Here is a 22839-nt window from a genome sequence, read left to right on the forward strand (position 1 = left end):
CGGCCAGCGTCTGAAACATGCCATCGCCAAGCAGTCGACGCAGTCCGTGTCACAACTTCAGGATTACATAAGCATGATATTTGAGTACAATGTCAACTATGGAAAGCCCTGGAGGGCTAAGCAGCTGGCTCTAAAGATGGTATACGGTGTCTGGGAGGAGTCGTACAGTCTGCTCCCGAAACAACTTCAGGCGATGAAAGCCCGCAATCCAGGATTGGTGTACGAGGTGGGGGGATACCTAGAAAAGACCCCGGAGGGGTGGGACAGGAGATTCACTGTGTTTAGGAGGTCATTCTGGGCCTTCGGGGCGTCCATAGAGGCGTACCGTCACTGCAAGCCAGTTCTTTCTGTTGACGGAACGTTTATGTCCGGCAAGGTCCGAGGCGTGCTTCTGGTGGCCATAACCTATGACGCCGACAATCAGCTCGTGCCCCTTGCTTTCGGTCTCGTCGAATGGGAAGACAATTCCAACTGGGAATGGTTTCTGACTCTTCTCTGGGTGCATGTTCTAGGTGCTGATAGGTCACCGTGCATCATATCTGACCGGCACCCTAGTATCATCAATGTTGTGCGCGCGTAGTTAGAAGGTTATCCGGATGTGATTCACAGATGGTGCATGAGGCATTTCATACAGAACTTCTACTCCAGGGTAAAGAACAAAGACTGCACTGACGCATTGAAGCTCGTGTGCTGTGAATTTGAGCCTTCCATGTTCCAGCAAAGGCTGAATCACCTCTTGAAGTTTGTGTTCAATGATGGCTCGGAGTTCATACAGACACACCTTCCTTTGAAGGAGAAGTGGGCTCGCGCCTTCGACGTAGGGGGTGCTAGGTACGACCACATGACGAGAAACATGGCCACATGAGGAGCAACATAACTAATCCTGACCGTGCCCCCGTCCGCTTCTAGCCGTTGGAATCGGGACTAATGCTCATATTAGTGCCGGACCCAAACCCGACCGGGACTAGTGCTTCGGACGAAAGATCAGTTTTCTACTAGTGCGCTAGCTCCATACCATTCTTCAATGCCAAAGCTTCCACTGCAGCGGCATCAAGCACATGTTGTTGACCCAGGGCGTGTTCTGATCTCCTCTAGCTTCACAAAACTTCATATATCCAACTTCTTTCCGTGGCTTCTAACTCCAAGCAGTGATCTGAGATGCGTTCTGCTGCATCTGCAGCTTCTCAAGCGCTGCGGCCCGGCTAGGAGGGCTATGGCCTTGTATGGTTCAGACTGGGCCAGCTGGAAGCAGCCCAATTAGGGCCGACAGGTGCACAGCGAGGCGAGGGAGATCGATCCTGTAGTGATAGGTTCTAATTTTCGAGCGCACTCAGCGAACCGTTTTCTTTAGCGGTGGCAGGATGTTGTAAATAAGGTGAACTCCAGCTTTTCCAATCGGTGGAGCTGGGCCTTCCTCGCTCCAGATTTTTCCACTAGGATCGACCACAGCTTCGCGAAGCCAGCTTCTGGAGGTTATTTCGTTCGGCTCTTATCTGCTCCAGGAAATTGTGAAGTGTGGAGCGGGAGGAGATTAGAACACACCCCCAGTAAGAGCCTCACCGTCGTGGTTTCGAAGAACCGCCGCCGTGGCATCCACGTTCATTCATGTTATAAAGATTTTATAAGTATAACCACGGTTTGAAATAGACTCGAATCCTCTTCATATTTCAAATCAACGGTTTGAAATAGACTCGAACCTTTCGTAGTACGGGACGGACTTGGTAGGGAGAAAAGGGGGAAGCAACACCGACGCCCTGACGTTGAGCTGTCCGCCTGTCCCGGCGTCGGTCCGGTGGTACCAACCCGATGGAAAAACCCGCGATGCGCCGCTTTCTTAATTCGTTTGCTTCACGTAATCAATTTGGCACTGCCGCGCACGTTGCCGGGCGTCTTTTATTAGTAGCACACCGACAGTGTTAGTTAGCGATCTTTTTCTTAACAGGAAAGCGACGGCAGGTAAACCATTTTAACACCGGCAGAAGAACAGTTCCGTTAACAACAGCGCCGCTCTTACCTTTTAGGACAGAGGAGTAAGTGAAGAGCAAGGTAAGTGGCCGAAATCACTATTCTGACCTTTTAGTAATCTTTGTCACAAACTAAACTCGACATAAAAGTACTTCACGATCTGACCCTTTTAACAACGCCACGGCCCATGGCGTTTCTAGGCGCCACAGAAACCCCGAGCTAGCTCGCGTTGCAGCCCTGACCCACGATCAGAACGTGGCAAGCTGGAAACGCCGAGCCAGTTCGCGTTGCTAGAAACGTCAGGAACCTTGGCGTTTCATCCCAATATACAAATGCCGGGGTCTTTGGCGTTTCAGATCAGGCCCACCGTCAGGCGTAGCTGGAGTGAGTGGCGGTCAGAAACGCCAAACATTTTGGTGTTGCTGAGAATGGCATGCCTCGTGGCGTTGCATTTAGTCTCGGGAGAATGCATGTGATCGATACGGCGCAGTGCGTGCATGAATGGGTTGCTTTCTTCTCGGGAGGGGTTCCTTTCTTCTTCTTTTTTTAACAGAGTTCACTTTCTTCCAGGAGCCGGCGCATGCATGGATGCATGCATGGATGGGTTGCTGTTAAGTGCTAGTAACTTCTGCAACGCTAGTTATCTTGGACTGGTTTCAAGCTAGCTCGCCAACAAAGTTCCCTTTCTTCTAGGAGCCAGTGCATGCATGCCTGTTTCAAGTTTGCTCGTCAGCTAGAAACGCCAAAGCTCATGGCGTTTCGGCTTGTGCAGCAACGCCAACTCTCTTGGCATTTCTATGTGGAGCAAAAACGTGAGCTACCTTGGCGTTTGAATGTGGAGTTGAAACGCAAGCTACCACGGCGTTTTTATATGGAGAAGAAATGTCACGGGCTATGGCGTTGCTAAAAGGATCAGATCATGAAATACTTTCATGATGAGTTCATTTTGTGACAAAGATTGCTGAAAAGGTTAGAATAGTGATTTCGGCCAAGGTAAGTGCAGTGGCAGTGGTTGGCCGCAGACAACAGCTCGCCTCCTTCCTTCCTTCCGCCTCACTCCCCCCTATATACCTACTACCCTACCCGTCGGTCGGAGGGTGCGCGCAGTGGTGGAGCTCAGTGGATTGTCGGGGCAAATGTATTCCAGTTCCAGGGCCACCCTCCTCTGCTTCCTGGCCGTCGCCTCCTCCCTCCTGCACCCTGCCAGATCTGACGATAAGACCAGGCGCTGCTCTTCTTTTCTTTCGCTCGCTACTGCATTTGTGATTCTGTTCAGCGCTTCGGCCGGATCTGATTCTGATCCGCGCTGTGTGAATTCACAAGTTGATTTTTGTAACCACTTAGGGTGAGCCTGTGTAGCGTAGCCGTATGGACTAAGAGCCTGCTACGGGCCAGGGTGTTCGTCTTGATTTCGGTGGCACATGACATCCTAGTAGTTCCTAGTTGGTTTGCCGTTGGATGTCACTAAGCGGTTCTAGTGGGTTGGTGAGAGTGTTGGGGAACGTTGCAGAAAACAAAAATTTTCCTACGGTTTCACCAAGATCCATCTAGGAGTTCATCTAGCAACGAGTGATTGGATTGCATCTACATACCTTTGTAGATCACGCGCGGAAGCGTTCAAAGAACCGGGATGAGGAAGTCGTACACGACGTGATCCAAATCACCGAAGATCCTAGCGCCGAACGGACGGCACCTCCGTGTTCAACACACGTACGGTCAACGTAACGTCTCCTTCTTCTTGATCCAACAAGAGGTAAGGAGAGGTTGAGGAAGATGGCTCCAGCAGCAGCACGACGGCGTGGTGGTGATGGAGCTGCAGTACTCCGTCAGGGCTTCGCCAAGCGCTATGGAGGAGGAGAAGGTGTTGGAGAGGGAGAAGGAGGCAACCAAAGGCGTGGATGAAAAGCCCTCCTTCCCCCACTATATATAGGAGGGCCAAGGGGGGGCGCCGGCCCTAGGAGATCCAATCTCCTAGGGGGGCGGCGGCCAAGGGGAGGTTTCCCTCCCCCCCAAGGCACCTAGGAGGTGCTTTCCACTATTGGGACTCTTCCCTTTTGTGAAACCCTAGGCGCATGGGCCCTTTGGGGCTGGTGCCCTTGGCCCATGTAGGCCAAGGCGCACCCCCTACAGCCCATGTGGCCCCCCGGGGCAGGTGGACCCACCCGGTGGACCCCCGGGACCCTTCCGGTGGTCCCGGTACAATACCGATAACCCCGAAACTTGTCCCGATGGCCGAAACAGGACTTCATATATATAATTCTTTACCTCCGGACCATTCCGGAACTCCTCGTGATGTCCGGGATCTCATCCGGGACTCCGAACAACATTCGGGTTACTGCATATACATATCCCTACAGCCCTAGCGTCACCGAACCTTAAGTGTGTAGACCCTACGGGTTCGGGAGACATGCAGACATGACCGAGACGACTCTCTGGTCAATAACCAACAGCGGGATCTGGATACCCATGTTGGCTCCCACATGCTCCACGATGATCTCATCGGATGAACCACGATGTCGAGGATTCAAGCAACCCCGTATGCAATTCCCTTTGTCAATCGATATGTTACTTGCCCGAGATTCGATCGTCGGTATCCCAATACCTCGTTCAATCTCGTTACCGGCAAGTCACTTTACTTGTACCGTAATGCATGATCCCGTGACCAGACACTTGGTCACTTTGAGCCCATTATGATGATGCATTACCGAGTGGGCCCAGTGATACCTCTCCGTCATACGGAGTGACAAATCCCAGTCTTGATCCGTGTCAACCCAACAGACACTTTCGGAGATACCCGTAGTCTACCTTTATAGTCACCCAGTTACGTTGTGACGTTTGGTACACCCAAAGCACTCCTACGGTATCCGGGAGTTACACGATCTCATGGTCTAAGGAAAGGATACTTGACATTGGAAAACTCTAGCAAACGAACTACACGATCTTATGCTATGTTTAGGATTGGGTCTTGTCCATCACATCATTCTCCTAATGATGTGATCTCGTTATCAATGACATCCAATGTCCATAGTCAGGAAACCATGACTATCTGTTGATCAACGAGCTAGTCAACTAGAGGCTTACTAGGGACATGTTGGTGTCTGTTATTCACACATGCATTACGATTTCCGGATAACACAATTATAGCATGAATAAAGACAATTATCATGAACAAAAATATAATAATAATGCTTTTTATTATTGCCTCCAGGGCATATTTCCAACAGTCTCCCACTTGCACTAGAGTCAATAATCTAGTTACATTGTGATGAATCAAACACCCATGGAATTCTGGTGTTGATCATGTTTTGCCCTAGGGAGAGGTTTAGTCAACGGATCTGCTACATTCAGGTCTGTATGTACTTTACAAATCTCTATGTCTCCATCTTGAACATTTTCACGAATGGAGTTGAAGCGACGCTTGATGTGCCTTGTCTTCTTGTGAAACCTGGGCTCCTTGGCAAGTGCAATAGCTCCAGTGTTGTCACAAAAGAGTTTGATTGGCCCCGACGCATTGGGTATGACTCCTAGGTCGGTGATGAACTCCTTCACCCAAATTGCTTCATGCGCTGCCTCTGAGGCTGCCATGTACTCCGCTTCACATGTAGATCCCGCCACAACGCTTTGCTTGCAATTGCACCAGCTTACTGCCCCACCATTCAAAATATACACGTATCCGGTTTGTGACTTAGAGTCATCCAGATCTGTGTCGAAGCTAGCATCGACGTAACCCTTTACGACGAGCTCTTCGTCACCTCCATAAACGAGAAACATTTCCTTAGTCCTTTTCAGGTACTTCAGGATATTCTTGACCGCTGTCCAGTGTTCCTTGCCGGGATTACTTTGGTACCTTCCTACCAAACTTACGACAAGGTTTACATCAGGTCTGGTACACAGCATGGCATACATAATAGAACCTATGGCTGAGGCATAGGGGATGACGCTCATCTCTTCTATATCTTCTGCCGTGGTCGGACATTGAGCTGAGCTCAATTTTACACCTTGCAACACAGGCAAGAACCCCTTCTTAGACTGATCCATATTGAACTTCTTCAATATCTTATCAAGGTATGTGCTTTGTGAAAGACCTATGAGGCGTCTTGATCTATCTCTATAGATCTTGATGCCTAATATATAAGCAGCTTCTCCAAGGTCCTTCATTGAAAAACTCTTATTCAAGTAGGCCTTGATGCTGTCCAAGAGTTCTATATCATTTCGCATCAAAAGTATGTCATCTACATATAGTATGAGAAATGCTACAGAGCTCCCACTCACTTTCTTGTAAACGCAGGCTTCTCCATAAGTCTGCGTAAACCCAAACGCTTTGATCATCTCATCAAAGCGAATGTTCCAACTCCGAGATGCTTGCACCAGCCCATAAATCGAGCGTTGGAGCTTGCACACCTTATTAGCATTCTTAGGATCGACAAAACCTTCCGGCTGCATCATATACAATTCTTCCTTAAGGAAACCATTAAGGAATGCCGTTTTGACGTCCATTTGCCATATTTCATAATCGTAGAATGCGGCAATTGCTAACATGATTCGGACGGACTTTAGCTTCGCTACCGGTGAGAAAGTCTCATCGTAGTCAACCCCTTGAACTTGTCGATAACCCTTAGCGACAAGCCTAGCTTTATAGATGGTCACATTACCATCCGCGTCTGTCTTCTTCTTAAAGATCCATTTATTTTCTATGGCTCGCCGTTCAACGGGCAAGTCAGTTAAAGTCCATACTTCGTTTTCATACATGGATCCTATCTCGGATTTCATGGCTTCTAGCCATTTGTCAGAATCCGGGCCCGCCATCGCTTCTTCATAGTTCGAAGGTTCACCGTTTTCTAACAACATGATTTCCAAGACAGGGTTGCCGTACCACTCTGGTGCGGAACGTGTCCTTGTGGACCTTCGAATTTCAGTAGGAGCTTGATCAGAAGTATCTTGATCATCATCAATAACTTCCTCTCTAGTTGGTGCAGACACCTCAGGAACATTTTCTTGAGTTGTGCCATTTTCCGGTTCAAGAGGTAACACTTCATCAAGTTCTACTTTCCTCCCACTTACTTCTTTCGAGAGAAACTCTTTCTCTAGAAAGAATCCATTCTTGGCAACAAAGATCTTGCCTTCGGATCTGAGGTAGAAGGTATACCCAACAGTTTCTTTAGGGTATCCTATGAAGAAGCATTTTTCCGACTTGGGTTCGAGCTTTTCAGGTTGAAGTTTCTTGACATAAGCATCGCATCCCCAAACTTTTAGAAACGACAGCTTAGGTTTCTTCCCAAACCATAATTCAAACGGTGTCGTCTCAACGGATTTCGACGGAGCCCTATTTAAAGTGAATGCGGCAGTCTCTAAAGCATAGCCCCAAAAAGATAGCGGTAAATCGGTAAGAGACATCATAGATCGTACCATATCTAATAGAGTGCGATTACGACGTTCGGACACACCATTACGCTGAGGTGTTCCAGGCGGCGTGAGTTGTGAAACTATTCCACATTTTCTTAAGTGTGTGCCAAATTCGTGACTCAAGTATTCTCCTCCACGATCTGATCGTAGAAACTTGATTTTCCTGTCACGTTGATTTTCAACCTCACTCTGAAATTCCTTGAACTTTTCAAAGGTTTCAGACTTGTGTTTCATTAAGTAGACATACCCATATCTACTCAAGTCATCAGTGAGGGTGAGAACATAACGATAGCCACCGCGAGCCTCAACACTCATTGGACCGCACACATCCGTATGTATGATTTCCAATAAGTTGGTTGCTCGCTCCATTGTTCCTGAGAACGGAGTCTTGGTCATCTTACCCATGAGGCATGGTTCGCACGTGTCAAATGATTCGTAATCAAGAGACTCTAAAAGTCCATCTGCATGGAGCTTCTTCATGCGTTTGACACCTATGTGACCAAGGCGGCAGTGCCACAAGTATGTGGGACTATCATTATCAACTTTACATCTTTTGGTACTCACACTATGAATATGTGTAGCATTACGCTCGAGATTCATTAAGAATAAACCTTTCACCATAGGAGCATGATCATAAAACATATCTCTCATATAAATAGAACAACCATTATTCTCGGATTTAAATGAGTAGCCATCTCGAATTAAACGAGATCCCGATACAATGTTCATGCTCAAAGCTGGCACTAAATAACAATTATTAAGGTTTAAAACTAACCCCGAAGGTAAATATAGAGGTAGCGTGCCGACGGCGATCACATTGACCTTGGAACCATTCCCGACACGCATCGTCACCTCGTCCTTTGCTAGTCTCCGCTTATTCCGCAGCCCCTGCTTTGAGTTACAAATGTGAGCAACTGCACCAGTATCAAATACCCAGGAGCTACCATGGGTACTAGTAAGGTACACATCAATTACATGTATATCATATATACCTTTTGTTTTGCCGGCCTTCTTGTCCGCTAAGTATTTGGGGCAGTTCCGCTTCCAGTGACCACTTCCCTTGCAATAAAAGCACTCAGTCTCGGGCTTGGGTCCATTCTTTGGCTTCTTCCCAGCAGCCTGCTTGCCGGGCGCGGCAACTCCTTTGCCGTCCTTCTTGAAGTTCTTTTTACCCTTGCCCTTCTTGAACTTAGTGGTTTTATTCACCATCAACACTTGATGTTCCTTCTTGACTTCTACCTCTGCTGATTTCAGCATAGCAAATACTTCAGGAATGGTCTTTTCCATCCCCTGCATATTGAAGTTCATCACAAAGCTCTTGTAACTTGGTGGAAGCGACTGGAGGATTCTGTCAATGACCGCATCATTCGGGAGATTAACTCCCAGCTGAGTCAAGCGATTATGTAACCCAGACATAGTGAGTATGTGCTCACTGACAGAACTATTTTCCTCCATCTTACAGCTAAAGAATTTGTCGGAGACTTCATATCTCTCGACCCGGGCATGAGCTTGAAAAACCATTTTCAGCTCTTCGAACATCTCATATGCTCCATGTCTCTCAAAACGCTTTTGGAGTCCCGGCTCTAAGCTGTAAAGCATGCCGCACTGAACGAGGGAGTAGTCATCAACACGTGTCTGCCAAGCGTTCATAACGTCTTGGTTCTGTGGGACGGGTGGATCACCTAGCGGTGCTTGTAGGACATAATCTTTCTTGGCAGCTATGAGGATGATCCTCAGGTTCCGGACCCAGTCCGTATAGTTGCTGCCATCGTCTTTCAGCTTGGTTTTCTCTAGGAACGCGTTGAAGTTGAGGACTACGTTGGCCATTTGATCTACAAGACATATTGTAAAGATTTTAGACTAAGTTCATGATAATTAAGTTCATCTAATCAAATTATTCAATGAACTCCCACTTAGATAGACATCCCTCTTCTAGTCATCTAAGTATAACATGATCCGAGTCAACTAGGCCGTGTCCGATCATCACGTGAGACGGACTAGTCAACGTCGGCGAACATCTTCATGTTGATCGTATCTTCTATACGACTCATGCTCGACCTTTCGGTCTTCTGTGTTCTGAGGCCATGTCTATACACATGCTAGGCTCGTCAAGTCAACCTAAGTGTTTGCATGTGTAAATCTGTCTTACACCCGTTGTATGTGAACGTTTTGAATCAAACACCCGATCATCACGTGGTGCATTGAAACAACGAACTGTCGCAACGGTGCACAGTTAGGGGGAACACTTTCTTGAAATTATTATGAGGGATCATCTTATTTACTACCGTCGTTCTAAGCAAACAAGATGCAAAACATGATAAACATCACATGCAATCAAATAATAATAGTGACATGATATGGCCAATATCACATAGCTCCTTTGATCTCCATCTTGGGGCTCCATGATCATCTTGTCACCGGCATGACACCATGATCTCCATCATCATGATCTCCATCATTGTGTCTCCATGAAGTTGCTCGCCAACTATTACTTCTACTACTATGGCTAACGCGTTTAGCAATAAAGTAAAGTAATTTACATGGCGTTTCTTAATGACACGCAGGTCATATAAAAATAAAGACAACTCCTATGGCTCCTGTCGGTTGTCATACTCATCGACATGCAAGTCGTGATTCCTATTACAATAGCATGAACAACTCATACATCACATATACATCATTCATCATTCATCACAACTTTGGCCATATCATATCACAAAGCACTTGCTGCAAAAACAAGTTAGACGTCCTCATTGTTGTTGCAAGTTTTACGTGGCTGAAGTAGGGTTCTAGCAAGAACGTTTTCTTACCTACGTGAAAGCCACAACGTGATTTGTCAACTTCTATTTACCCTTCATAAGGACCCTTTTCATCGAATCCGCTCCAACTAAAGTAGGAGAGACAGACACCCGCCAGCCACCTTATGCAACTAGTGCATGTTAGTCGGTGGAACCGGTCTCACGTAAGCATACGTGTAAGGTTGGTCCGGGCCGCTTCATCCCACAATACTGTTGAAGCAAGATAAGACTATTAGCGGCAAGAAAGTTGACAACATCTACGCCCACAACAAATTGTATTCTACTCGCGCAAGAAGAACTACGCATAGACCTAGCTCTGATACCACTGTTTGGGGAACGTTGCAGAAAACAAAAAATTTCCTACGGTTTCACCAACATCCATCTAGGAGTTCATCTAGCAACGAGTGATTGGATTGCATCTACATACCTTTGTAGATCACGCGCGGAAGCGTTCAAAGAACGGGGATGAGGAAGTCGTACACGACGTGATCCAAATCACCGAAGATCCTAGCGCCGAACGGACGGCACCTCTGTGTTCAACACACGTACGGTCAGCGTAACGTCTCCTTCTTCTTGATCCAGCAAGAGGTAAGGAGAGGTTGAGGAAGATGGCTCCAGCAGCAGCACGACGGCGTGGTGGTGATGGAGCTGCAGTACTCCGTCAGGGCTTCGCCAAGCGCTATGGAGGAGGAGAAGGTGTTGGAGAGGGAGAAGGAGGCAACCAAAGGCGTGGATGAAAAGCCCTCCTTCCCCCACTATATATAGGAGGGCCAAGGGGGGGCGCCGGCCCTAGGAGATCCAATCTCCTAGGGGGGGCGGCGGCCAAGGGGAGGTTTCCCTCCCCCCCAAGGCACCTAGGAGGTGCCTTCCACTATTGGGACTCTTCCCTTTTGTGAAACCCTAGGCGCATGGGCCCTTTGGGGCTGGTGCCCTTGGCCCATGTAGGCCAAGGTGCACCCCCTACAGCCCATGTGCCCCCCCGGGGCAGGTGGACCCACCCGGTGGACCCCCGGGACCCTTCCGGTGGTCCCGGTACAATACCGATAACCCCGAAACTTGTCCCGATGGCCGAAACAGGACTTCCTATATATAATTCTTTACCTCCGGACCATTCCGGAACTCCTCGTGACGTCCAGGATCTCATCCGGGACTCCGAACAACATTCGGGTTACTGCATATACATATCCCTACAGCCCTAGCATCACCGAACCTTAAGTGTGTAGACCCTACGGGTTCGGGAGACATGCAGACATGACCGAGACGACTCTCTGGTCAATAACCAACAGCGGGATCTGGATACCCATGTTGGCTCCCACATGCTCCACGATGATCTCATCGGATGAACCACGATGTCGAGGATTCAAGCAACCCCGTATGCAATTCCCTTTGTCAATCGATATGTTACTTGCCCGAGATTCGATCATCGGTATCCCAATACCTCGTTCAATCTCGTTACCGGCAAGTCACTTTAATCATACCGTAATGCATGATCCCGTGACCAGACACTTGGTCACTTTGAGCTCATTATGATGATGCATTACCGAGTGGGCCCAGTGATACCTCTCCGTCATACGGAGTGACAAATCCCAGTCTTGATCCGTGTCAACCCAACAGACACTTTCGGAGATACCCGTAGTCTACCTTTATAGTCACCCAGTTACGTTGTGACGTTTGGTACACCCAAAGAACTCCTACGGTATCCGGGAGTTACACGATCTCATGGTCTAAGGAAAGGATACTTGACATTGGAAAACTCTAGCAAACGAACTACACGATCTTATGCTATGTTTAGGATTGGGTCTTGTCCATCACATCATTCTCCTAATGATGTGATCTCGTTATCAATGACATCCAATGTCCATAGTCAGGAAACCATGACTATCTGTTGATCAACGAGCTAGTCAACTAGAGGCTTACTAGGGACATGTTGGTGTCTGTTATTCACACATGTATTACGATTTCCGGATAACACAATTATAGCATGAATAAAGACAATTATCATGAACAAGGAAATATAATAATAATGCTTTTTATTATTGCCTCTAGGGCATATTTCCAACAGAGAGATCTGGCCTCCCAAGATCTCTTACTCTGTTTTACCTTCATCTGAGACATGATAATTTGTCAAATTGTTCCAGCACACACAAGATTCAGCATGCATGATCTGATGGTCAGGCCTGGCTGGTGAACAATTGCAGTGTTCTGTTCGCTCGAGCTGGTTGCTGGTGCTCATGTTCTGTTGCAGGGCACGGTCGTGGCACAAATGAACGGGTCGCTGTTTGAGTTGGCGTTGAGTGTGCTAGGCACAAGACACACCGCTTAATTGGTACTCCCTCCGTAGAGATCTGGTACTCACTCACAAAATAGTTGCTTTAGCCATGAAATGAAGAGAACTCTGCACCCATTGTTTTGATGCTGCAGCCTATCACCTTGTTGCCTGCGCGATCCTTTGTGTGAGCGCGTTCATGTTTGATGTGTCCATCCTAGTCATGCAGAGGCCGAATGTGGTTGTGTTTGTATCCCCTCAATGCTTCATTATGAGTTAATAGAAAAATGGCGTTTATCGGGAAAAATCACCTTGTAATTAATCTGTTTGCTTGATACTGGTGACTGTTTTCAGGGGAGGACAACCAGCTCCTCAAGGGGATCAACAGCTACAGAGCTTTTCACTCAAGGTCCCGGCGCTCACCGAGAACAGCAATGCCGACTGCCTGGCCGAGCAACTAGCAAAGAAGTTCAAGGGCCAGGAGTGCACCAACACCACCGGAGCCAACACCGTGCCCGGCACCGAGCCACAGTTCCCCGACTACCCCCAGTTTCTCAACCGCTGCCACCTCAATGCGTCGGTAACCGGGGACGGGCAGGTGATGCCGGCATGCGTGCCCGGCCTTGTGGCCGAAATTGTGCTGACCAACTACACCAAGTCCCAGTACAACCGGTTCCTCAACGACACCAAGTACTCCGGCGTCGGGATCGCCAACGAGGGGGACTGGGTGGTCATCGTCCTCAGCACCGACTCCGGCGACTACTCCCCTGCTCCCCCGGGATCCAACTGGGCTCCTTCGGTTCAGCCATTCAGCTGGATGATTGTTTCGCTGGTAGGGTTCGTAGTTTTGCTGATGAAGTGAGAAGATCGGTGTTGTGTTGCTCATCTCGCGTGCTGCACCCCTGCAAATGAGTGTGTTGATCTTATGCCCGTGTTGGTCATTTCTGTATCTTTTAGATTTTCATTTCTACTCGGTCCAGTTGACACCACAGTACAGTAGCATATGCATGCCACGAGGTTTAGGATCAGAACTTTTTTTCTTCAGTATTTTCCTTTGAACACAATTGGCAATGGCTTTATGGATATTGTGGTCAGGTGATGTGCATTATTGAACCACATCTTTCGTCTTTTTTTGAAACGGAGGCAAAGATTGCCTCATCTATTAATTAAGCCGACCCTAATTACGGAAAACCGGGTAAAAACCGGAACAACAAGGGCCAAGCCCACTCCCATAGACTGAAACACATAGGGCAAAGCCGACCCTAATCGAAGACAAGTCGACCTGCAGCCAGACAACGCAACTCTGACTTTGACGGAAAATTCAGAAGAACAAAACCAGGCACGGCTGGTGCCACAGAAGATCACCGAACGGGCCAGCTACAGCCAGTTATAGTACACCACAGGGCCCCGCCGTTGCAGTTTCGACTCCACAGCAACAAGCAAACCGAGGCAAAACCGTGGACACGCCGGAGAAGAGCCGACTACCGCAACCATTGCCGCGTCGCCGACATCGCTCCCACCATCATCGTTGTCACAAAAGTCTGGTCGCCACAGTGATTCTCTCGGGGCCGCCGCCCCGACATCCATCGCTCTGTCGCGCCCAGCGCAATCAACCGGCACCGCCTTCCAGGGCCGCCACCCCGACATACCACCGCTCCCCTCGAGCAGCAACGCCGCACAACCCAACTGCCCGCAGCCCATGCTACTCAGGGCAACCGCTCGCAGACCACGAACGTCGCACCACATCCGGGGTCGCCGCCCCGATGTTAAGTCAGACCGCCTCCTCTGAGGCGCATCGACCGAGCCGACATCCCTACCGCCCAAGCTTAACAAGAATGCTACCCAACCAATGTCGAGCCAGAGCCCCACCTCATAGAGCTGCCACTCGCATTGTTCCCGAGATCACCATCTCGACGCACAATCAGAAACCACCCGGAGGCGCCGCCCCGATGTCCACTGTCCCCGACGACGAAGAGATCCGTGCAAATTGCAAAATGCTGACTCTCCAAGGCGATGCCTCAAAGAAGGATACGACGTAGCCGCTGTCAACGCCCGCTTCGACCACCGAAGCTAGGGATTTCTCCCAGAGAGTCGTGAAATGGAGCTCCATGGCAACGCCTTCAAGAAGGGGAGCGACACCATGGCGCCACCGTTGCCGGCACCAACCCAAAGTCGGGGCTAGACTTTCGCCCGGAGCTCCATCACACCTTCGAATCCGAGCAAATCAGAAGCACTGCACTGCACACCATCCACATGGTCGACGTCCACCGGCTCTCTGTGACCTGCAAGCCACAGCACCTCCATCTTCGTCGGCAGAACCACCATCGCAACCCGCCGGCAAGATCCGGCGGCATCAGGCCCGGGGCCGCCGCCCCGACATCCCTCAAGCCCCTCGGGCGAAGCAGGCCTCCTAGCACCACACAAAGCCGCCGCCGCCGGAGCAGCAGAGCCCATGAGCGCCGTCAGGCCAGATCCGCCGCCTCCAACATGCACACGCCGCACCTCTCTGCCAGGCAATGCCGCCCACCCAGCGCCAGCACACTGCGACCCCGCACCACGCCAGATCGATGTCAGATCCGCGTCTCATGCCACACATGGCTGCGCCATGCCCGACCGACGCCGCCCGGTGCAAGAGAGCACCGGCGCCGCCCCTAGCAGCCAACCTGAGCCGCCGACGACCCGACATGCCCCGCCGAGCCGCGCGCCACCACAGGACCAGCCGTCCCACGCCGCCCGGACGCCTCGTGGGGAGGGAAGGGCCTCGCCGCCGCCGCCGCGCGCACGGGCTTTGCCCGACGGCGTCCCCTCGGCGGCGGCGAGGGAGGGGAGAGGCGAGGTGGGGGGTGCCGGCGGCGGAGAGCTAGGTCGCACCCGGGCTGCTCACGGGAGCGGCATGGGGCTCTTCTGGTTGTGCTGATTGTTCCCCCATCTTTCATCTTTGAACATTTAGCTAAAGCTAGAACTTCAACTTTGTTAGGTGTTGGCACTGTGCATTCAATTTCTTTTAACATCTGTACTGCACATTTAGTTTGTTATTGTTAGAGTATATTGGTGAAGCTGAGATAACTTGCGTTTTTTCTTCTTTGCTAGGAGATAACTTGTGTGTTTGTAGCTTAGATTATTTTTCTTTCAAAAAGGAGGAATACCCCCGGCCGGCCTCTGCATCTCTTGATGCACACAGGCATATGATTAAACGTCCACGTTCAAAACAAGGTCTCAAAGAGTCTTACGGGGTTTGCTGTCAGGACAAGAGGGATGGTGAAAAACTATCGAAGTGGGCTATTAAGAAGAAGACGCTACATGCTATAGATGTGGTGAGCCGGGACATTTTGTGGCAGAGTGTACCACAGAGTTATGTGACTATTGTTGTAGATCGCATCATGTATCCGGTGAGTGTCTGCTTCTTTCTGGCCCCAAGCCGGTGGTTAACATTTACGGGGTTTGCTGTCAGGAGCTAATGTTTTTTGAGTCACCTGATGTGGCACCTATGACGCATATTATGGACAACTCTTTCCTCGCAGTTGTCAAGGTTACTAACGGGTTCTGACAGAGGCACAAATTGTGCGACAGTTGAGGGAACTAGTACCAGGCAACTACCAGTGGGACCTTGTCAAGTTGGAGAACCAGACTTACAAGGTTGATTTTCCCACTAAGGAGGACCAGTTACATATCCTTAAGTTTGGCATGTGCAGAGTACAGAATACGAATATTATCATGGCTTTTGATGAGTGGAAGAAGGAGCCTGAGGGTACACATTTAGAGAAGGTCTGGGCACGATTTTATGGTGCACCATGCAAATATATCAATCACTTCTTGGTTGCTTGGATCTTGGGTTCGCTAATTGGTAAGACGGAACATGTTTACATGCCTTTCACTCGTGCACACGGAGCTGCAAGGTTACTTGTCAGTGTGGCCAGTCTGAAATTTGTGCCGGATGTAGTCAGGTGGATGCATGTCGGGGTCACATATGTGCTCGAGATTGAGATTGAGGATACATCGATACCTCAGGAGGGAGATGATCATCACGACATGGATACAACTGAGGGTGATGGAGCCCCCGGGAATCAGGACAAGGGGCCTGAGAGTACTCCACGGGAATCGGCGAAGGGGCCGTCATCGCAGTCGGATAAGGCGGATACTGCCAAGGAGGCGTCATCTTCCACGACACCGATGAACACACTTCGGTTTGGTTCTTTTGGAGCGCGATCTACACCTAGCCGGTTATGGAGTAACCGAGTCAAGGCGGACGATCAAGAGGAGCTCAAGTTACCGCCAGTGATGCTCCGTGCTGTTGGTTCGCGGGAGTCTCAGAGGGTTGTTTCCGGGCTGCAGGACGCGCCGAGCAGTGGTATACCGATGGTGTGTGTGTGTGTGTGGGGGGGAGGCGGCCCGCATCCCCAGCCCCACCGCGGCGGCCCACAGCCCAACCGCGGCGATCCCCAGCCCCACCGCAGCGGTTCATCCGATGGAGGCACGCGGGCTGGAGGCCCACTGTGTTCTCTCACCACGAGGCAGCCCCGGGCTGCACGGTCAGGAGCGCGGGCAGGAGGCCCGCAACTCTCCCTCTCCGACGTTGTCTCCACGCCGCGCTGACGGGTTGGGGGGGGGGAATGGGACTGTTGAGAGCAGGCGGCTCCACGATCTCCTTCTCCCTCCATTTCGGCTGGTGTTACCCGCTCGATCGCGCCCTACCCTTCTTCACCGGCAACTAGGGAAGGGCATTGGAGCGGTGAGCACATAACTCAGGAGAGGACGACGGAGGAGCTTGTCCCTTTCGGTGGGATTTCGGATCTGGTCACGGCTGGCAGGCGTGTCAGCAACCGGATCCAGGGACAGCCAGATGCTGACGACCTGCAGTTAGCGCACGCCAAGAGATCGGCCATGCTTCGAGATGTCGAGGCAACTACAGGTATGTCTTTTGATAAGAGTTTTTCAATTATGCATTTCACCGATAATGTAATTATTGATAAGGCAAACGACTTAGGAATAACTCTGGGTTCAAATGAGAAGGAGGTAGCGAAATCAGTAAATGATCTTTTAGATTTAGAAGCAAAGCGGGCTTCTGAAATAATTTGAAATCTCGCATCAGTTAAACCTATGAATGACAAAGACATGAACAATGTAGGAATTGTAGCCCTTGAAAATATTTGCAATAATCTCTTGCCTAGTGCGGCGGATGAAGATGAGGAGGGGTGGGAGACTACGGACACTGTGGGGCCTCTAATGATAGAGGGCAATATCTCTTGTTCTGCCGATCCTACATTCCCGAAGGGTGATGGGGAGAAGCCCAAGCGACCCTGGAAACGAAAAATTATCCTACTTCGGCGGTCCGTAGAAGTGGTAGGGTTAAGCTCAAGAAAAAAAATTCCATGATGACTTATGAAAGGAATCTTTTGGAATAGTAGAGGTCTAGCTGATTTGGCTAAACGAAGGTTCTTGGCTGAGACAACGATAGAGCAACAATTAGATTTTATTGCACTATTGGAAACACGATGGGACAACTTTACCTCACAGTTCCTTGGAACTCTATCCGGAGGAATTGATTTTCATTGGCACATCTTACCTCCTAGAGGAAGATCTGGTGGGATATTACTAGGGGTTCGTTGTGAAACACTTGAGGCGCTTAACATGGTTCGGGGAGATTTTGCGGTCAAGTTTCGGGTGAGATTAAAATTGGATGGTTTCCGATGGTCTCTCGTGGCTGTATATGGGGCAGCACAACCGGAACTCAAACCAGATTTTTTAGTCGACTTGGTGCGGATCTATGAAGATGAAACTCTCCCAATCCTAGTCAGTGGGGACTTTAATATAATTCGGAGGAGAGATGAAAAGAATAATGATAACTTTGATGGACGTTGGTCTATGATGTTTAACATGATTATCGAGAGTCTTAATCTAAGAGAAATTGAGCTCACCGGTAGACAATTTACATGGGCCAATTCGTTGCCCACCCCGACTTATGAGAAGTTGGATAGGGTTCTAGCTAGTGTGGAATGGGAACAAAAGTACCCATTGGTGTCAGTTCATGCGATGCAGAGAGCGACCTCAGATCACACACCACTTCTTGTAGACTCAGGAGAGGCTACACACGTTGCGAACAAGAACGCTTTCTCTTTCGAACTAAGTTGGTTCGAGAAAGAAAACTTTTTGGAGATCATTGCACGCGAATGGGCAATGCGTGTTAGTGGAAGAACTAGTATTGAGAGATGGCAAAATAAAATAATACATCTAAGACAGTTTTTGCGAGGTTGGGCCAGAAACGAGAGTGGGATTTACAAACAAGAAAAAGTGCGAATCACTCAATTAATTGAAGAACTAGATTTGAAAGCTGAAAGTCATCTCCTTACGGTTAATGAGCAAAGTTCCAAGTCCGAAGCTGAGCAAGGGTTACGAGCTCTTCTTAGAGAAGAGGAGCTCAAGTGGGCATTGCATGCTAAAGTGCTTAAGGTTGTCCAAGGGGATGACAATACACAATTCTTCCATATGATTGCGAATGGTAAACATAGGAAGAAGAAAACCATACTACTTGAACATGACGAGGGGACAATTGTGGGGCATGAGAATCTGAAAGCTTATATCTCTAATTACTATAAACAACTTTTTGGGCATCCAAAAGCAAGCACGGTAACCCTAGATGAATCTATTATTGGAGATATCCCTCTGCTCCAGGTAGAGGAGAATGATATTCTATCTGCACCGTTCACTGAGAAGGAGGTTTTGGATGCAATCTCACAAATGAAATCGAATAAAGCACCGGGACCAGATGGGTTTCCAGCTGAATTCTATAAGAAATGTTGGCATATTATTAAGGATGACCTTATGCCTATGATTCATGATTTCTTTAACGGTCATCTTGAGTTGTTTCATCTCAACTTTGGCATGATTACGCTGTTGCCAAACAAAGCAGAGGCAGTTCGGATCGAACAATTCAGGCCCATATGTCTTCTTAATGTGAGCTTCAAATTTTTCACAAAGGTGGGTACCAATAGATTGACACAGATTGCTCATTCCGTGGCACAACCAAGCCAGACAGCGTTCATGCTAGGGCGACACATACTACAAGGGGTGGTCGTTTTGCATGAAACGTTACACGAAATTCATTCGAAGAAGCTAGATGTGGTTATCTTCAAAGTGGATTTTGAGAAGGCATATGATAAGGTTAAATGGCCTTTCGTTCAGCAGGCAATGCACATGAAAGGATTTAGTGAGGCCTGGCGGAACCAAGTGGGGTCTCAACTCCAGAAGGGTAGCATCGGAATTAAGGTTAACGACGATATCGGTCATTACTTTGAGATACACAAGGGTTTGAGACAAGGAGACTCCATGTCTCCTCTCCTGTTTAGTGGCCGATATGTTAGCCACTCTTATTGGAAGAGCCAAGCAGCATGGTCAAGTGGAGGGGTTAGTTCCTCATCTGGTCGATGGAGGAGTATCCATCCTACAGTATGCTGGCGACGCTATCTTATTCATGGAACATGACATTGCCAAAGCGTGCAATATGAAACTTATATTATGTCTCTTCGAACAATTGTCTGGCTTAAAGATAAACTTTCACAAGAGTGAGTTGTTCTGCTTTGGGAAGGCCAAAGACGAGCAAGGCACTTATAGACAAGTGTTCGGGTGTGAATTGGGTTCTTTACCATTTAGTTATCCGGGAATACCGATTCACCACCGTAAGTTATCTAATAAAGAATGGAAATGTATCGAAGATCGAATTGAAAAAAAGCTTAGCTGTTGGAAGGGCAAGCTTATGTCTTATGGAGGTCGGCTAGTGCTGATTAATTCGATACTGACTAGTATGCCGATGTTCCTACTATCGTTCTTCGAAATTCCAAAAGGGGTACGGAAGCGACTTGATTTCTTCAGATCTCGTTTCTTCAGGCAATCAGATGAGGCCAAGAGGAAATACCGCCTCACGCGATGGGATATCCTTTGCCGACCTAAAGACCAGGGGGTCTCAGTATTGAGAACTTAGAAATCAAGTATAAATGCCTTATGAGCAAATGGCTCTACAGGCTAGAGACAGAGCCAGAGGGCATGTGGACATAGGTTTTGTGCAATAAGTATTTACTTGTCTAAAACGCTCACCCAGGTTACCATGAGACCAACGGATTTGCCATTCTGGAAAGGGCTTATGAGAACGAAGGACTTGTTCTTTCGTAGGGTCAAATTCTTGGTTGGAAATGGGATGTCAACAAGATTTTGGGAGGATACGTGGTTAGGAGAGACACCCCTGGCCATACAATATCCCACCCTTTATAACATTGTGCAACGTAAGGAGGATTACGTAGGCACAATTTTCCAAACGATTCCCTTGAATATCTAGTTCAGACGTGCGTTAGTTGGTGAACGTTGGAATGCATGGATGCACTTGGTTCGGAGATTGATAGATGTTCAACTCTCTGACCAGCCAGACTCGACGCAATGGAAATTAGCTAAAAATTGGGTTTTTACGGTGAAATCTTTCTATATGGATTTGATTAATTCTGGCCCAATCTCAAGATCGTTGCATATTTGGAAGATTAAAGTTCCCTTGCGTATTAAAATTCTTATGTGGTTTGTCCACAAGCAAGTAATACTCACCAAGGACAACTTAATCAATAGGTGATGGGTAGGTAGTTCACGTTGTTGTTTTTGTGATCATGATGAAATAATACAACATTTATTCCTTGAATGCCCACTCGCCAAATTGCTTTGGAGAACGATTCATATAGCCTTCAACATTCATGCTCCAGTTGACATTGAGTCGTTGTTTGGAATGTGGTTAGCTGGGATTGAACATACTACCGCGGCTCGTATTCAGATTGGAATATGTGCGCTTATGTGGGCTATATGGAACTGTAGGAATGATTTGATTTTTAACAAACAACACACTTTAACTTTCTTGCAGGTCATCTTCAGAGCTACCACATGGATCCGTACGTGGTCCTTACTCACTCCTATGGACTCCAGGGAGCCTTTGGTTACTGGGTGCAACCAGTGGGAGATGGTAGCATGGGCTATATTCAACCGGTTCGGATGGCGGTCGCATAACAGGATAGGAGTCTAGGAAGCTTATCCTTCATATTGCCGTACCGGTGGTGATCGTCAGCATGTATTTCTATTTTATTTCTTTTGCTTCGCTCCACTTGCGAGCTGTAATACTTTTATGACTTTGTGATACTTCGTGGATTTTTTAATAAGATGGCTGCATGCATCATCATGATGCAGAGGACGGGGGCACGCCTCCATTTCCAAAAAAGAGAGTCTTACGGACCTCAAAGAAAGAAAAAAAATGATATGCCACAACCGGCGATGCGAAAATAGGTAAAGATGACTAAACAACTGTCCTATTATTGGACCGCCACCCAAACCGGTTGTATGTATCCCGTGCAACCATATTTCATCGGTTGCACCAATATCCATAAGCCCATGTGGTCCACATGGCTGAGTAAGGACCATGTAGGTATCCAAGCTGACGCCCTGAAGATAACTTGCAAATTTTTTTGTGATGGTTTGTCTGTTAAAGGCAACATCATTCCGATAATTTCAAATGGCTCAAAGTAATGCACAAACTCCTACTCAAATTTGTGCTGCAGTTTTAGGCTCAATCCCGGTTAACCAAGCCCAAATAAATGTGTATCCGAGACGGGCGGAGCAACGTTAAAGGATACGTGAATTGTCCGCCATAGTAACTTTGCAAGTGGGCAAAGGAGAAACATATGTTCTATTGTTTCATCGTGATCACAAAAGCAACAACGTCTACTACCTTCCCAACTACGCTTTGTCGTTTATCCTTCATCAAAATGACTCTCTTATTCATAAACCACATAGATAACCAGTAGATTTTCAATTAGAGGGGAGAGGCCGCACACCTCCTCAAAGGGACCTTGTAATGTAAGAGCATCTACAACTAGGCTCCTCAAATGCCCCCTGATACGTCCAGACGAACGGTCTAGTCAATGACCTGTCATAAAATTACAACTCGGCTGATATCTTCAAACCAGCCCTATATGTCCAGACTGACCAGCACTCCCATATCCAGCCCATATCTAGACCAAATATGGGAGGTCCAAGCTGACCAGCACTCCCATATCCATCCATATCTAGGGCAAATATGGGAAGGCCTGGATGCATCCACCACGTCAGATCTGACAGACAGGGCCCACCAAAAATTTCATCAAATTTTCCTCCTCCCCCCAACCTAGTCGGACCGGTCCTTCTCGTCCCCTCTCTTCTTCCTCGTCCGCGCTGGCCCTCTCCTAGCTCCACTGCCATCCCAACCACTCAGCGCCGCCCCCACAACCATAAAACTCCTTCACATCAGTGTCGCCGCCACACTACGTGTATCTCTTGTCATAGTATGCCTTGCCCCCTACGTGTGCAAAAAATTGTTCAAGAAGTTTTTTTGATTGTTTTGTAGGCGAA

General features: G+C 48.4%; 1 protein-coding gene and 1 pseudogene across 1 annotated transcript in view; one reads left to right on the plus strand and one right to left on the minus strand.

Annotated features, from left to right (window-relative positions):
* Positions 1 to 3101: 3101 nt before the first annotated feature.
* LOC147984086 (putative GPI-anchored protein At3g06035 pseudogene) lies at positions 3102 to 13294 on the plus strand (annotated as a pseudogene).
* A 2132-nt stretch (positions 13295 to 15426) lies between these two features.
* The window catches only part of LOC147984087 (uncharacterized), a 42466-nt gene continuing 35053 nt past the window's right edge, over positions 15427 to 22839 (minus strand). Inside the window, exon 2 of the mRNA XM_087540975.1 lies at positions 15427 to 15448. Coding sequence (XP_087397101.1) covers positions 15427 to 15448 — 22 coding nt within the window. The remainder of the gene's footprint in view (positions 15449 to 22839) is intronic.

The sequence above is a fragment of the Triticum urartu genome, chromosome 2A (genome assembly GCF_056163025.1).
Source record: "Triticum urartu cultivar PI428250 chromosome 2A, HENAU_Tu73, whole genome shotgun sequence".
NCBI classification, from domain to species: Eukaryota; Viridiplantae; Streptophyta; class Magnoliopsida; order Poales; family Poaceae; genus Triticum; species Triticum urartu.